Here is a 15,791-nt window from a genome sequence, read left to right as displayed (position 1 = left end):
ATTTTGTTTTTTTTATTATTATGAATAATTATATGTTTTTTTATTAATCACGTAGTTGTTTTAGTTTATTTGTAATGTACTAAAAAAATGTTTTAGTTTTTTAATGGTTATATATAAAAAAATTTTAATTTATTTGTAATGTATTAAGAAATTGTTTGATTTTTTTCATAAATTTTTTTCAAAAAAATATTTTCTTAGAATTTTTTTTTTTAAAAAAATATTATTCGAGATTACCCTCTCCCGACCCGACGGGATCCCGAATGTTCGGGATCCCGAACATTCGGGTCCCGACACATCTCGGGTGCGGGATCGGGAGAAAAAAAATATCCCAATTCCTATCGGGACGGGAATCGAGTAAGGGGGTTACGGAACGGGTCCCGACCCGATTCCACCCCTAGTTAGTCTACCTTCCACCCGGTGTAAATCTCCAAATATTTCAATACTATATTAAATCATGTGGCTCTCCCATATTTTTATGAAAGTTGACATTACGTGTTGATCCAAGAACTAAAATTTTGTCATATCACATGTATTTTTGTACAATGAATCTTGAGGACATTTTTATGGTGGTGGGCATCGTTTTCTTGGAACACCTGCAAAATGAGGCGAAAAGCGAAAATCCATTTGGCATGAATCACATTGAAAAACACATGGAAAGTGTGGTGATACGCTTACGCTTGTGTGAAACTAAATCACACAATATCAACCCTTTGCAAAGGCTCGTCTCCAGCATGAGCATCAGAGCATGAACAGGTCGGATGGATTCGGTTCCAATCAACTATTGGAAAAATTGGTTTATGCTTCGAGGGAGATTCTGAATGACAAAAAAATCGAGCCAAAACGATAGAACTAACTAGTAATGCATACGAAATGTATGTGTAATGAATAAAATGTGATATATAATTATGATGATCTTTTTATATTAAATGTAGTGTTCGCTATATAATCACTCCAAAAAAATTTCCTTAATTGTGCAACTGCATTCTATCGCAGTAAGAATATATCTCAGTCTACAAATTTACTCTAAATTCCATGACTTTGTAAGGATTGGGGTACACTATTTTTAGTTCGGTAGAATGAGTGTCAGTGACCTTAAAAAAAGAATGAGTGGCAATTAATCAATCGCACGTATGTTTATAAAATATAGAATAGATATAATTTACCACAAACTAACAAAATAAAAAATTCATTGAGTTTGTGGTTTGAAAACACTTCCCAAATTTTCATATCATTTATTTACATTATGTATGCTCCTCGGAAATCAAGGAAATGTATTACGTCAGTCAAATCATATTTATGAGCTGCTTCAGAAATAATTGAACCAAAGGAGAGAGATAAACAACATAACTAAATCCAATTATTTCCAAAAAATCAAAATTCTCTATCCTTTTCATTTTTTCCCAAGTTCAATTGATGCATCATGTCGCATGTTTGTTATCTTGGACCAAAAAGTTCAACCACATAAACATACACATAGATGAGTATTCATAATTCCTACAGAGTTATCTTCTGCATAATAAATGATATTTCATCTATTTGCAGAATTTTTTGAAATAACATTATATGGAATCCCATGAAGCATGGAGGAAAAATGAGTCTCTGTCTTGATCCTTCGTCGAATGAACCTTCGAATCAAAAACTGAAAGCAGAAAAAGAAAGATCAAAAGTGAACGACTTTTAATAAAGTATAGTCTTAAATCATTCCTTCTCCTCTTCTTACCATGGCATTAGTCTCTTTTACAGTAAATTAACCTGAAAAAATAACTCTAAAACCAAAAACAGAGAATAATCACTTCCAATCCGACTCATGTCCAATCTTCCCAATACCAACCAACCTACCACTCCAAGCAACATCAATCGGGAATAGGAAACAACTTGAGATATCAAAATAATCAGCAAGCAACATGAAAAATTCGTCAGATACGAAAAATGGGGGGGCGGTGGGGTGGGGGGGAAGATCAATTTACACATGTACCTTAACTTGTCATTTTTTTGTGACAAACTTTAGTGACAATAACATACACAAATTGGACAACATTCGCCATTCATCAATGACTCCAAGCAACATAGAAATGCTACTGATGATGAACCAATCATCAATCAATACCAATCAATACATCACTCCAAGCAATAGAAATTAGGAATAGGAAACAGCTCTAGAAAAATTAAAAATACAACAAATCTGTGAAATGGAACAAAACTCAATTTACAAATGTCTCTCATATAGTTCTTTTTTTTAAGGAAAGCATAGTGACAAAATTGAAATGGAGTCAAACACAAAAATGCGTACACCACTTTTACTTTTTTCACAAAATTCTAAACTATTATAAATTCGACACTGAGTGAAAATAATCCAACATTTTTATGTTTTTTCTTCAATTAAAAGCAGTAAACGAAAAAACACAAACATTGTATATGCAGAGTGTGCGGATGAGACAAGAAGTTTGGTCTTTAGGCCGAAAATCTATAAATTATCTCTTACCCGAATCAATAGTGAAGAAACATACTCAATCTTAAAAAGGAAAAACACAGAACAGAAGAAAACTTATGGTGTTCCCACCCTTGATTGTCGAGATTGGTTTGTGGATTATTTACTATGTTTGCTTGGGTTTTGTTTTGCAGTTCGATCCAGGTTCTTCATTTTTCAATCTTCAAACTACAATATCCCAGATAAAAGTAGTCCGTAGATCCTGAGATTTACGTATTGTTGTGAATGTGGAGATTGGATTTAATTCCGTTCCGATATTGAAATTGTGAATGTGGAGATTGGATTTAATTCCGTTCCGTTATTGAAAGACGAACGAAATATTTTGAAATTAAGGCGCCCTACATAACAAGTGCAGGAGGAGGTTTCTTCCTCTAATAAAACATGCTAGGAGAGAACGGGTATAATACGTGGAGAAAAAGGTTTCTTCCTCTATGAAACAAAGAGAAGAGGAGGCAAAAGAGTGATAAAATTGCTTACATGTAATCAACGTTCGACATAGGAGAGAGAGAGAGAGAGAGAGAGAGAGAGAGAGAGAGAGAGAGAGCGAGAGCGAGAGAGAACGGGTATAATACGTGGAGAAAAAGGTTTCTTCCTCTATGAAACAAAGAGAAGAGGAGGCAAAAGAGTGATAAAATTGCATACATGTAATCAACGTAGAGAGAGAGAGAGAGAGAGAGAGATGAGTGAAATCCGTACTGCCATAATTTGTCATACCAAATGTACCAAACCCTGCATTACAGATACGAAGCTAGCATATCACATCAAGAGAGTTCAAAATTCCAACCAAGGTTACGTGAAATAATTTCCAAAATATTTCGCACATCAATATATTATATAATTTACAGTCAGTGGGTAAATATGTGAAATCGGTAAGATTGGCAATGTAAGATCATGTGTTTAACATAATGATAAATCTTTTTATCAATCAATGATTCCTATAAACAAACATGTTCATTGATTTTTCTCTTTCTAGTGGAATTTTTTAAGTTTTGATTTTCATAAGTAGAAAATATAACTCAAATGGCTAGGAAATCGCAGTCGTATATTCAATAACCATGCATAGATCTAGTGAAAGATAAAGGTAAGAAAAGTTCATGAGAAATTGAGTCGAGCATAATGGATGCATAACCAGCAATAGGCAGATTCCAGCCACAAATAAAACAGAATGGGAAAAAAAAAAAAGGAGAAGAAGAAGAAGAAGAAATAATCACAGCACAGGATTGAAGGGGCATTGGGATCTCACTGAAGATAAGACGACACTTTCAATCGAGAAGCAATACACAATTTGATTTCCAAATCATCCCTTGCGGTAATAACCTAGCATATTGGATTGAGTAATCAGTAAACTAAAATTTAGCAAAAGGGGAGAATCGAAATTCATGTTGAGAATGTAAAACTGAGCGGTGGTTATGACCCATCTTCGTTTCGCCCACGATCTCAGAAGAGGGAAAAGTAATATTTTTATTTAGCAAAAAGGGGAGAATTGCTGGCCCATATTAAACTGATCGGTGGTTATAACCCCACTTTTTTCCACCCACAATCTCCGAAGAGGTAGAAGAGATATTTTTTATAGTTTGGATTTATTTTCCTTATTAATTTGTGATTTAGAATTGGTCAAATCAAACTTACCAATCAGTTTCCATAACAGGCTCATTCTTGATAAAATAGTAAGAGATGCTTACAATCAGTAATGATAATATCAAGCGCCACGAGCTCGAATCAGTCTTTCTTTGCATAATAGCACTTTCTGATCTCCAATTTTTTGCATGACCGTCAGAGACGTCTATAAAAACATTGGAACAAATTTCATTGGTAGTAATTGAAGATTAAAATTGAAAGGTTTTTGAAATAGACCTGCTGAAGTCTTGCTTCTCACATACAGGTATTAAAATCATCAATAATAACAAGTCGCTGCTCCTAAAAAAGATATGTTCCAAATTTTCCTGGTTTTCAGCAAAATAAAATTCTCAACATGAGAAGAACGGAAAAACGGATTTTTTTTTTGCCATTATCTGCTACGGGTAAGAAGAGGTCGTACCTTTTGAAATCTGCTGGTTGAACTCCTAGGGCCGACGCCTACCATCAAGATTAAGAGTGCAAACTACCATGCTCGAATTTTATCTCCAAATCTATGGAATCATCCAGATATTCTAGTTTCCGACCCGAAATATCTATCTCGCAGACCCCCTATTTGCCATCAATTAACGTTTGCTATTTGAATTTATTTCATGCACCTACTGCAACAACTTCTTCCATGCTATGGATATTTGAAAAATTGCTGTTCAACATTGAATATTTGGTGTTTGAAGGAGAAATTCCTTCCTCAGTCATTCTTTTCAACAGGTTATTAGCATCATTGGTTCTACCATTCTTGAAGCATCCGCCAATCAAGGTATTATACGTAATTAAGTTGGGAACTAAACCTTTCGAGTATAGTTTATGGAAAAGACTCAATGCACGATCAATTTTTCCCAATTTACACAGGCCATTTAGAAGAGAATTGTATGTAACAATATTTGGTGAAAGACCCTTTCTCAGCATCTCGTCGCGTAAAAGAAAAGCTTCATCAACATCTCCAGAGATGGAAGCACTGTGTATAAGGGCAGAATATGTGAATTCATCAGGCACAAAGCCTCTTTGGGAAATATCTCCAATAATTTTTTTTGCATCATCCGTCTTCCCACATTTGCATAGCCCGGCTATAGCTACATTATGCAGCACATGCTTGGAAAATTTTTGTCCTTGAGCAATTTCATCAAGAGAATTTGAGATTTTTTGTGTTTCAATCCTGGGCATGTTGGATTTAAAGCAGTTGTAAAACTGCTTGAGGTCAGGGATGACATCTAGATCAATCATTTTCTGCAATAACATATTTGCATCATCAGTCCTACCAACCTTGCTAAGTCCACTGATAAGGGTGGTACATATGATAGTATTTGGAGCAATTCCTTGTCTTCTCATCTCAAGGTATACGTCCAAAGCTCTCTTTATTTCCCCTTCTTTGAACCAACCCGTGATAAGACATCCATAGGTGATAATATTAGGGCTCAGTCCTTTCACACGAATCTCAGAAAGTACATCTGCTACATCTTTTGATTTCTTTGCCCTAAACAGTCCACCTATAAGCGAGTTATACATTTCAAGGCATGCTGAAACTCCTTTCTTGTCCAAGATTCCTTTAATTTCAAATGCTTTTTCAATATTTCCGGCTCGACAGTACCCATCAATCATTGTTCTGTTAGTCACTTCATCTGTTGTACAATCTAGCTCATTCATCTTCTCAAAAATTTGCTCCGCTTCAATCATATTCCCCATCTTACACAATCCGTTGAGCATAGTGTTCGACAGAACTGTAGATGCTGCATATCCTTTAGCTAGAACATGTCTCCACAGCATCAAAGCCTTCTCAGAGTTCCTCTCTTTGAAAAGGCCATGGAGAAGAGTACTAAAGCCAATCTCATCAGGAACAACACCTCTTTGGAGCATCAAATACCAAAGTTGCAAAGCATCATCAATATTACCATTTCGACATAATCCTTTTATGAGGGTATTATAAGTTACTTTTGTCGGATATACACCATTACCAGACATTTGATGACAAAGCTTGAAAGCATCATTTACCAAACCTTCTCTGCAATAACCATCCAGCAACGTGTTATAGCTATAATCATCCGGTTTAAAGTTCCCTTCAACTATACTTGTCAAAACTAGCTCTGCTTGACTAACTTGGCCAATTTTACAATATCCATTTATCAAAGAATTGAAAATGAATAAATTCATATCCAATCCTGAAGACAACATTTCATCCTTAATCCTAACCGCATCATCCATTCTCCCGGCTCGACAATACCCATCAAGTAATACACCATACAACTTCACATCCAAAGCAAATATGTCCCTTTTTTCTTCCTTCAGCCTTCTAAAGACCTTCTCTGCTTCCTCCATTTTCCCAAGCTTACAGAATCCCTTAATCAACAATGTGTAGGTAACAACATTCTTACTAACTCCACGTTCAGTCATCAAGCCCACCATCTTTTTCACCCCTTCCAACTCCCCCTTCTTTACATACCCATTGATCAAACTGTTATAACCTACTACATTCAATTCAAAACCTAATTTCTCTAGACCTTCCACAAATTCCAGAGCTTTAGCAATCTTACCATCCTTACAATATGCATCCACCACTATTGCAAACGTATACTTATCAGGCACAAGCCCGACTCCAAGCATTTGATCATATACACAAACAACATTGCAAAACTCATTCCTTCTGACCAAAGAACTCAACAAGCTATTACATGATCGCAAACTTGGCAAGCAACCACATTTAGGCATATTGTCAAACACGTACAACGCATTCTTCAACAACCCTCTTTCCACATAAACCTTAAATATCATATCAAAAACAGTTGCAGAAAACTTAAATAGTCTATAAACACTTAGCAATTCTTTGTAAACCAAATGAACTGGATGGCAGTTACTCTCTGATAGATCGACCAGGGCATGCAAACACAACCGTGTCTCGGGAAACATTCGGGCATTGGATAAAATGTGGATCATCTTGATATGGGATCTGAAGTTGGGTCTGAAATATTGTTGTTCAGAGGCTAGTTTGAAAAATAGCATGGCGGCAGTTGGGTGGAACTTCAGGTTTATGAGGACGCCATCTACCAGGTCGTCGGAGAAAGAAAAGCGTAGCTTTTTGAGAGCCTCGAGGCGGCTGAGGATCAAGATGCGGCTGATTTGGGCCGGGAGATTTACCATATCTTTGTGGTAACTCCCAAACGATAAAAAGAGGATCACGAGTCAAATCCTTTCTCGAACACGACGACTTTGACGACTTCGCAAGTTGCATAATTCTGAGTCTGATTTCATTAAATGGGGACTGAATCCTAATTAACTCTTAGAAAAACTCATCAATGTGATCAACAAAAATATGATAAACAATAATAATCTAGTACATGTTCATATATAATAAATAAAAGCAAGGGAACCCGCAATATTCATTTCATATAATCTGTTAACACAAAACTATTGGATATTTTTCTAACAATTGATTTCGTAGTATGCTCAATCTGTTAAACACTAGAATTTAATAGAGTTCAGTCATTTCCCATTGAATTTCATGGCTAAAAACTCAAAACTGAACAAAACTTCCATAAATTATTTAAAAAAAACTCAAAACTGAATAAAATCTTCAACTAAATATATCCATTTTTGAATTCATTTTCGCAAATAAACATGAGCAAAAAACAAGAATCGAAATAAAAAAAAACTTACCTCTATCGAGTTCTGGTCGGTTGTTGGAAAGTTATGCCTTTAGAGGGTTGGAGCAACAGTGAAGAGACGTGAGACGACACAACGATGAAGATGAAGGCGGGTGCCTGTTAGGGCATCGGATCGGTTTTTTCGGGCATCAGATCGGTTTTTTTTTTCTGTTGGTGTAGTAAATAGGGTCTTTCATAAGAATGAGTATTTGGGTTTTGTATAAAGCCCAACGCAACAAAATAAAAGGTTAATAATTGAAATTTGAAAGGGAAAGTAGGCCCAATTAAAAAAATGTATATCTATTTGTCCACAGGGGCATAGGCGAGTTGATAAGTTCTGAGATGACGTGAGAAGAAATTATCCAGCGTTGCGAGTTCGATCCTTGTGTGGAACATATTCTCTGCTGAAATATTGTGGGGTATGTTCTGAGGGTTGGTCATGTTGACCCCTCCTTCAGGTCTCTGCCGCTCGTGCACATCCCTCGATTTAACATTCATATGAGTCAATGGGCCTCTGACTCATGTAGAATGGTGTCCCCTTCGGGGTCAACCCTTTTTATGTATATCTATTTAATCAAATTTTTAAATTCAAAATGGAACCGAATATATTAAACCAAAAAGAATGATATTTTTAAAAACAAAAAACGATCTACCAAATAAATAAATGAATTTCAATTCAATTCAGTTCGGTTAGTTATTTGGTTAAATCAAGATTTTGCTCACCCTTTCTTTTGTGTACTTTGCTATTAGTTTATTACAAAAATGAAAAATCATGAGGAGTGTGGTTGATTGAAACGATAATTATCATCAGATTTTCAAACCATTAGCAACTAATCTTGGTTTCAAATACAAGAATGACACATCATATACTATATATTATTATTTATTTAATGTGCATTGCAATTATTTTGGCTATAAATGTAGGGCCTAGAAAAAATGTGGACATTTCAATTTGCATAGAATTGGTTTGAATATATATGAGTATCATTCATTCGATAAATTGACCTAATCTTGTCAATATGCATACGTCTATTGATGATAAGTAGGTTGCTCCACCAGCAAAACTTCCCCCAAAGCGAAAAATATGGTTTGGAGAGCAATACATAATTGTTTGCTGACAATAGACCACTTTATGTTCGAAGGCGTTACTTGTAACAATGAGCTGGAATCAACGAATCACTATTTTTTTTTTCTCTTGCCCATTTTCGAAGAGATGTTGGTTACTCGCATCTATTCGCTCCCAAACTAATGAATCACATACCACAACAGATGTCATTTACAAAGTATGAAGGAACATCAATCAAGAGGAAAATAAATTGAATACCATGACGAAACAAGACATAAATTCAGTTGTTCAATGAAGTTCTGCTTCAATGGGAAATGACTCAGATTTCAAAAACTAGGGACCGGAGATTAATTGCTTGCTCAAGATAGTGCAATAAAATGGACGACGCCAAGAACAGGTTGGATTAAGTGCAATGTTGATGCAACGATGTTCCAAACTCACAGAATGGGGGCTTCAGATGTGTATTCTGAAAGAGTGGGTGCCCGGTTAGCCAACTTGTGGCTAAGGGCTTTTATGACTCTATGTAAAATAATCTTTTGTTTAATATAATTTACACTTTTATAATGGCATTGACTTTATCTTTCTTCATATTGTTATATTATGATATACTATTGTTGTTTTGATAAAGATCTTGAATATACTATAGTGTATGTAAGATGTGGTAGCACATGGGGATGACTATCATGAAACACATCTTATAGTCACTGTATATTCTAAAATGTTCCTAGTCAATTGAGCCGTCCGCAAATAAGGATAAGGATCGCTCGAGATTGAGACTAGCATTTGCGATGCCGAGTACCACGTTTCATTGGTATGGAACATAGAGATGTTCAAAATATGCAAATGGATATTCATATGATGAATGATCGAACTACCCTATTCGGACTTTCCAAGTGGTTATCACTTATCGAGTGGATAAAGTCCGCGGTTTTGGTTGTACACCATTAGTCCTTATTACTTGAAATATCATTGAAACTCTATATGCTAGTACTGTACTTTGACTCGTTTACCGACTATATTGGGGTCATCAGGTGTCGGTATTGGGTACAGTTACGACACATATAGGAGTCGATGCTTTGTTGTCAAGGATTCACCACATACTTGCAAGTGTGGATATCCTATGCGATCTGAGGAGATATTAGTGTGACGAATCTCTGGCCAGAGTACATGATGTGTTTTAGGTTAATGGGTTATCCTAGTAACACATGCGATGTCACTATTTGATCTACAAGATATTATTCGTAGTTATCGAATCTCGAACGACTCTCGATGCACCAATGATTGTTGATTCAATCGGGATATATGGATGAAGGGACCGTACTGTACGCTAACCAAAATATACTGGTTCTTGCAGGCACTATCAGTAATACCTAGGGAATCATGGGGCGATGTTGCTAGGCGCTCTTACCATGATTCGATGGGTAAGTCGGAAATTGTTTTTCCGAGTCACAAGGAGTTGTGAGCCCACGGCTAGCTGTATTCCTGAACCATTGAGGGTTACATAAGTAATGGATTACTAAAACCCCGTAGAGATAGTTAAATTTAAAGAGTTAAATTTAATGAAAGAGAAGTTGGACTTCTTAATTAAAGGGAGTGGAATTTCCTAAAATGACATAGGGATGGACATTTTTGAAAATCACTGAATTCGGATTCAGAAAAATTATCTTGACTCTAAAAGATGCAGAAATGGTTTCTGTGCATATTGGTGAAATCAGTTTATCAATCGGAGTCACGATGAATTTTATATTAATTTTTATAACAACAGGCTTGGCTTGTTGGGCTTAAGTTATGGATTATGGGCTTTAAGGAGTTAGAGTCCTGATACAATTATAACTAGAAATTATCTATAAATATATGTGCAGTGTTCGAAAATTACATGCAATTCATTCATCAAATTTTCGAAAACACATATATTATTTTCTAAGGGTTTTTCGAAAATCCTTGTCCCTTTTCGGAGAAAATTCAGTCTTGTGATTTTTGTGAAAAATTACAATTCTGAATTAACAGATCATATCTGTTTATTCTCTACGCAAACTTCTGATTGATTTCTAGTGCAGTCAATCAGAGGGTTTCTGTTTTCCATTCGTGGACCTAATTCCGGAGAAAGATCGTGACGCCATCAGTTCCCGGGATTTACAAGAAGAGCAGATTAAATTCTGTTGGAGTCCACAATCAAGCTTTTGTTTGACAAAGGTAAAATATTTAATAGTGATTATTTATTTTACTTACACAAATTTAATCGTAAAAGTTTTGATACCCAGATATGAAATCGTTCCATATTAATAAAAATAAATTTTTAAACTTCCGCTGCATTGGGTATCAATTCTAATTGATCTGAACACAGTTTTCCAACAGTGGTATCAAAGCCAGGTTGCTCAGATCAAACGATTAAAGTAATCGATTGTACAAAATTTTTAAGCCTCGGTTTTTGAAACAAAACAAATTTTTTAAAATTAAATTTTTGACGGTCAAAACACGGGCAGCGATCGGATCGCTGCCCGGGGCAGTGATGTGATCGCTGCCCAGGGCAGCGCACGGCGCTTCCCGGGATTGTCCCGGGCAGCCCGGAAAATTAAAATTTTAATTTTTGAAAAAATTTTGAATTTTTGAAATTCTAGTGTTTGATCCGATCAAAAATTGTTTTTGATTAGATCACGAGGCATCAGATCGAATTGTTCGAGTCCGAAATTTTTAAAATTGATTTTTGGATAAATTTGAATTTTTGGAAAATTTATAAATTTTATCCGTTAAATTAGATTTTATAAAATTAATTATTTTGGTACAATTGATGATAAGATATGATCTTATGGATGGATAAGATAAAATATGATTTTATCTTTTAATTATGATGTCATTGCATGTTTATCCAATTATTTTAATTATTGAATTAATTTTTGGATAAAAGGATAATCGATTGCCATGACCAATGTTTTAGGTGTATGTTAGGTGATTTATATTTGTCTTATTGTTGTTGGTGTTTATTAATGGGCTTGGTTTATAGCCCAATATGATTGTCATATGTAATAAAAGTGGGTCTGGTTTATGGCTCGTTCCCACCCCTAAAATGTATCCCATATTTGTCATCGAAATTTATTGTAAATTTATTAGACTTAGTGGGAGACAAAGATTTGAAGAAATGATGGGCCCAGCAGACAATGAAGACCGAAGAAATGTAAATTGGAAGCACAATGTAATAGGATTGCATTGCATACTTACATATCACCTAAGATTGGACTTAGACTCGTGATTGGCAACCACGGGTCGATTAGTTAATGGGATCGATCATCCTTAAATAATATATGATATTATTGATGTATGCATGTTTAGACAAAATTGTATGAATCCCGCAAGCATACATAAATTGCATGATGAGACAAATTTTCAAAATAAAATCCCTCATTTTAAATATGATTTAAAATTGATATCAAGATAAATAAAAGGAATTTTAAATATTGTTTAAATATTCCTACCTTCCATCAACGATCAATGTATGAGATGCTACTCGCGGATACGGTCCGGCTCATATTATTGGGGGGGCCCGTTCGTCGAAAAGCTGTACATTGGATCGACACATGTTGTAAGTTGGGTGGAACTCCCATGGGATTGGCTCATATTATTGGGGGATCCACATGGCGACCGTCCATCACAACTTAATATTGATGGGTTATCTTGACATGTCACAATAAACGGCGTCATATTATTGGGTCCTTATTGGACATGAGGTAAAAACATGGGGGTTACTTTGGAAGTAATTGGGCTCTACCTTTTGAAAATTATGGTTGACTGATATTATTCGGGATCATGATTTGTCAATTGGACTCCATGTTCTCACTAAGGAAAATAGTTTCCCGTTTTCACTAGAGGGTAGTGAAATCGTTAAAATAGTAGGAGTGTAATTCATAAAATAAAATTCGCCATATTTTATGTCTTAGTAAATTAACTAAACAATCATTGATTATTGTCTGTTTCCTTTTCAGTATAATATTACGATGAATCCACGCAATCCACTGTTTTCAATTCTCGAACAAAACAAATTGACTGGCGCAAACTATACGGAATGGTTCCGTAAGTTGAAAATTATTCTAAACTCGGAGAAAATTTTCTACGTGTTAGAAAAGAATCCTCCAAAGGAAGCACCGGCTAATATAAGTCCGGAAGAATTGGCAAAACTTGATCAATGGTGGGACCATGATATCAAGGCTAAATGCTATATGCAAGCTTCAATGTCTGATGAACTCCAGAGGCGATTTGAGGATGCCGTGAATGCTGCTGACATACACGTGCACCTCAAGGAACTTTTTGGAGCTCAGTCAAGGTCGGAGAGGTATGCCACCGTCAGAGAGCTCATGACGAGCCGCATGCGAGATGAGACTTCGGTTCGTGAGCATGGGGTGCGCATGATTGGGCTCATTGAAAAGTTGGTAACACTCGACTTGACTTTGGAGCATGAACTTAGCGCGGACTTGTTGCTTCTATCACTTCCTTCATCGTTTGACGGTTTTGTGATGAACTTCAATATGAACAAGATAGAGGCCACCCTTGAAGAGATGGTCAATATGCTTGTCACATATGAAGCCACACTAAAGAAGGATAAACCGGTACTCTTGGTTGTCTCCTCTTCTAACTCTAAGAAAGGACCAAGTGGAAAGGGTAAGAAATGTTCTGCCCCGCCCAAGAAGATTGTACCAAATAAGAAGGGAAAGGCCAAGGCTTCAATTGGAATAAAAGATGAAAATGTTTGTCATTACTGCAAGAAATCCGGTCATTGGAAACGTAACTGCAAGGAATACCTCGAACAGTTGCGAACTGCAAAGGGTATGTTTTTCATTGAAATAAATGTTTCGCTTAATACTTCTTCTTGGGTATTGGATACTGGATGTGAATCTCAAATTTGCAATGATTTGCAGGTGATGACAAGAAGTCGTAAGCTAAGGATGGGTGAGACCCAGCTAAGGCTCGGGAATGGTTCTAGAGTCGAAGCCAAAGCTATAGAAGACATTTATTTAGTTTTGCAAAACAATTTTAAGTTATTTTTGAGAGATGTTTTATATGTTCCGGATTTGGTCAAAAACATTATATCTATTTCTATGCTTGATAGAGATGGTTTTTCTTGCAATTTTATGAATGGGATTTGCAATATTTACAAGAATGAATGTTTGATTGGAAATGGACAACTTGAAAACGATCTATATAGCTTAAAATTAAAAGACGTTCCAATTAATTATGTTGATAAACCGGTGACAACAATTAAAAGGAAAAATGATAGTCAAAACCCGACAAACCTTTGGCATGCTAGGCTAGGTCATATTTCCTCAAGGAGGATGAACAAGCTAGTGGGAGAGGGCATGTTTGATATGTCTGATATTAACTCTCTACCTACTTGTGAGTCCTGTCTAAAGGGAAAAATGACTAAATCTCCTTTCAAAGGGAAACCTGAGCGTAGTCAAAATCTGTTGGATTTGATCCATACAGATGTTTGCGGTCCATTTAGGATTGGTACTAAATGTGGCAACACCTACTTCATTACCTTTACTGATGATCATTCTAGGTATGGGTATTTATATTTAATGAAATATAAGTCTGAAGCATTTGAAAAGTTCAAAGAATTCAAGGCTGAAGTAGAAAACAAACTAGGTAAAAGTATTAAGACACTTTGATCGGATCGAGGTGGATAATACTTAAGTACCGAGTTTTTGGACTATCTAAAAGAGAATGAGATTCTCTCTCAGTGGACTCCTCCTATGACACCTCAGCTTAATGGTGTTTTGGAGCGTCGCAATCGAACTTTGTTGGACATGGTTCGATCCATGATGAGCTTTACTGAGCTCCCACCTTCGTTTTGGGGCTACGCGCTTGAAACGGCGATATTGTTGTTAAACAACGTCCACACTAAAGCAGTAAATAAAACACCATACAAGTTATGGAATGGCAAAGCTCCTAAGTATTCGTACTTGAGGATTTGGGGATGTCCTGCTTACGTGAAGCAGACAGTGGGAGATAAATTGGATAGTCGGTCCACTTTATGTTATTTTATAGGGTATCCGAAGAATTCAATCGGATATTATTTCTATCATCCTGCTGAAACAAAAGTGTTTGTTTCAAGGAATGCCACCTTCTTGGAGAAGGAGTTCTTATTGGATAAGAAAGACAAGATGATGGAACTCGAAGAAATTCGAGAAGAACCCGAGATACAAAATAGCGATCCTACACCTCAAGAATCATCACAAGACACGCCTATTACTAGGAGATCCGAGAGGACTTCTAGGCCTCCTATTAGACATGGTCTTCTTCTTGAAGGGGATCAAAGTGAACCCGACATTGGATGTGATCCAAGAAACTTCAAGGAAGCAATTTTTTATGCGGATTCGAATTTATGGCTTGAAGCAATACAATCGGAAATAGACTCGATGCATTCTAACCAAGTTTGGTCTTTAGTAGATCCTCCCGATGGAATTGTTCCAATTGGATGCAAATGGATCTACAAGAGAAAGCTTGGGCCTGATGGAAAGGTATTGACCTACAAGGCACGATTGGTGGCAAAAGGTTATACTCAAAGACAAGGAGGTGACTATGATGAAACCTTTTCACCAGTCGCAATGTTCAAGTCCATAAGAATCCTTATTGCCATAGCAGCATGGTATGACTATGAGATATGGCAAATGGATATAAAGACTGCATTTTTTAATGGAAACATTAAGGAAGAGATCTATATGACGCAGCCTGAGGGATACACATCCATGGGAAGCGAGCATAAGGTATGCAAGCTTTAGAGATCAATTTATGGTCTCAAACAAGCATCAAAAAGTTGGAACCAGTAATTTGATAAAACAATAAAGGATTTTGGTTTCATCAAGAACCCGGAGGAACCATGCGTGTACAAGAAAGTAGTTAAGAATGCGGTAACATTCTTAGTACTTTATGTTGATGACATCCTAATCATGGGGAATGATGTAGGGATGTTGCAATCAAC

The 15,791-nt window shown here is 36.1% G+C and overlaps 1 protein-coding gene across 19 annotated transcripts; it reads right to left on the bottom strand.

Annotated features, from left to right (window-relative positions):
- Nucleotides 1-1,335: 1,335 nt before the first annotated feature.
- LOC140876333 (uncharacterized) lies at nt 1,336-7,926 on the bottom strand. 19 transcript variants are annotated; one of them, XM_073280276.1, is made up of 6 exons: nt 7,769-7,926; nt 4,527-7,380; nt 4,343-4,431; nt 3,732-4,271; nt 1,721-1,835; nt 1,336-1,639 (listed from the first exon to the last, which is right to left on the bottom strand). In XM_073280276.1, exon 2 carries the CDS (start codon nt 7,250-7,252, stop codon nt 4,715-4,717), a length of 2,538 nt encoding a protein of 845 aa, XP_073136377.1. In that variant the 5' UTR covers nt 7,253-7,380; nt 7,769-7,926; the 3' UTR covers nt 1,336-1,639; nt 1,721-1,835; nt 3,732-4,271; nt 4,343-4,431; nt 4,527-4,714. The 19 variants fall into 19 exon arrangements, with proteins under 19 accessions (XP_073136377.1, XP_073136379.1, XP_073136378.1 ...); XM_073280278.1 differs by having other exon boundaries at nt 1,721-1,766; XM_073280277.1 differs by having other exon boundaries at nt 1,336-1,835; nt 3,732-3,805; nt 4,171-4,271.
- Nucleotides 7,927-15,791: the final 7,865 nt, after the last annotated feature.

The sequence above is a fragment of the Henckelia pumila genome, chromosome 1 (genome assembly GCF_033568475.1).
Source record: "Henckelia pumila isolate YLH828 chromosome 1, ASM3356847v2, whole genome shotgun sequence".
Taxonomy (NCBI): Eukaryota; Viridiplantae; Streptophyta; class Magnoliopsida; order Lamiales; family Gesneriaceae; genus Henckelia; species Henckelia pumila.
This window is presented reverse-complemented; position numbering and strand designations above follow the sequence as displayed.

Bases quoted from the DNA above. Each gene is read 5' to 3' on its own strand.
- LOC140876333 (XM_073280274.1), bottom strand. From the start codon at position 7,252: ATGGTAAATCTCCCGGCCCAAATCAGCCGCATCTTGATCCTCAGCCGC.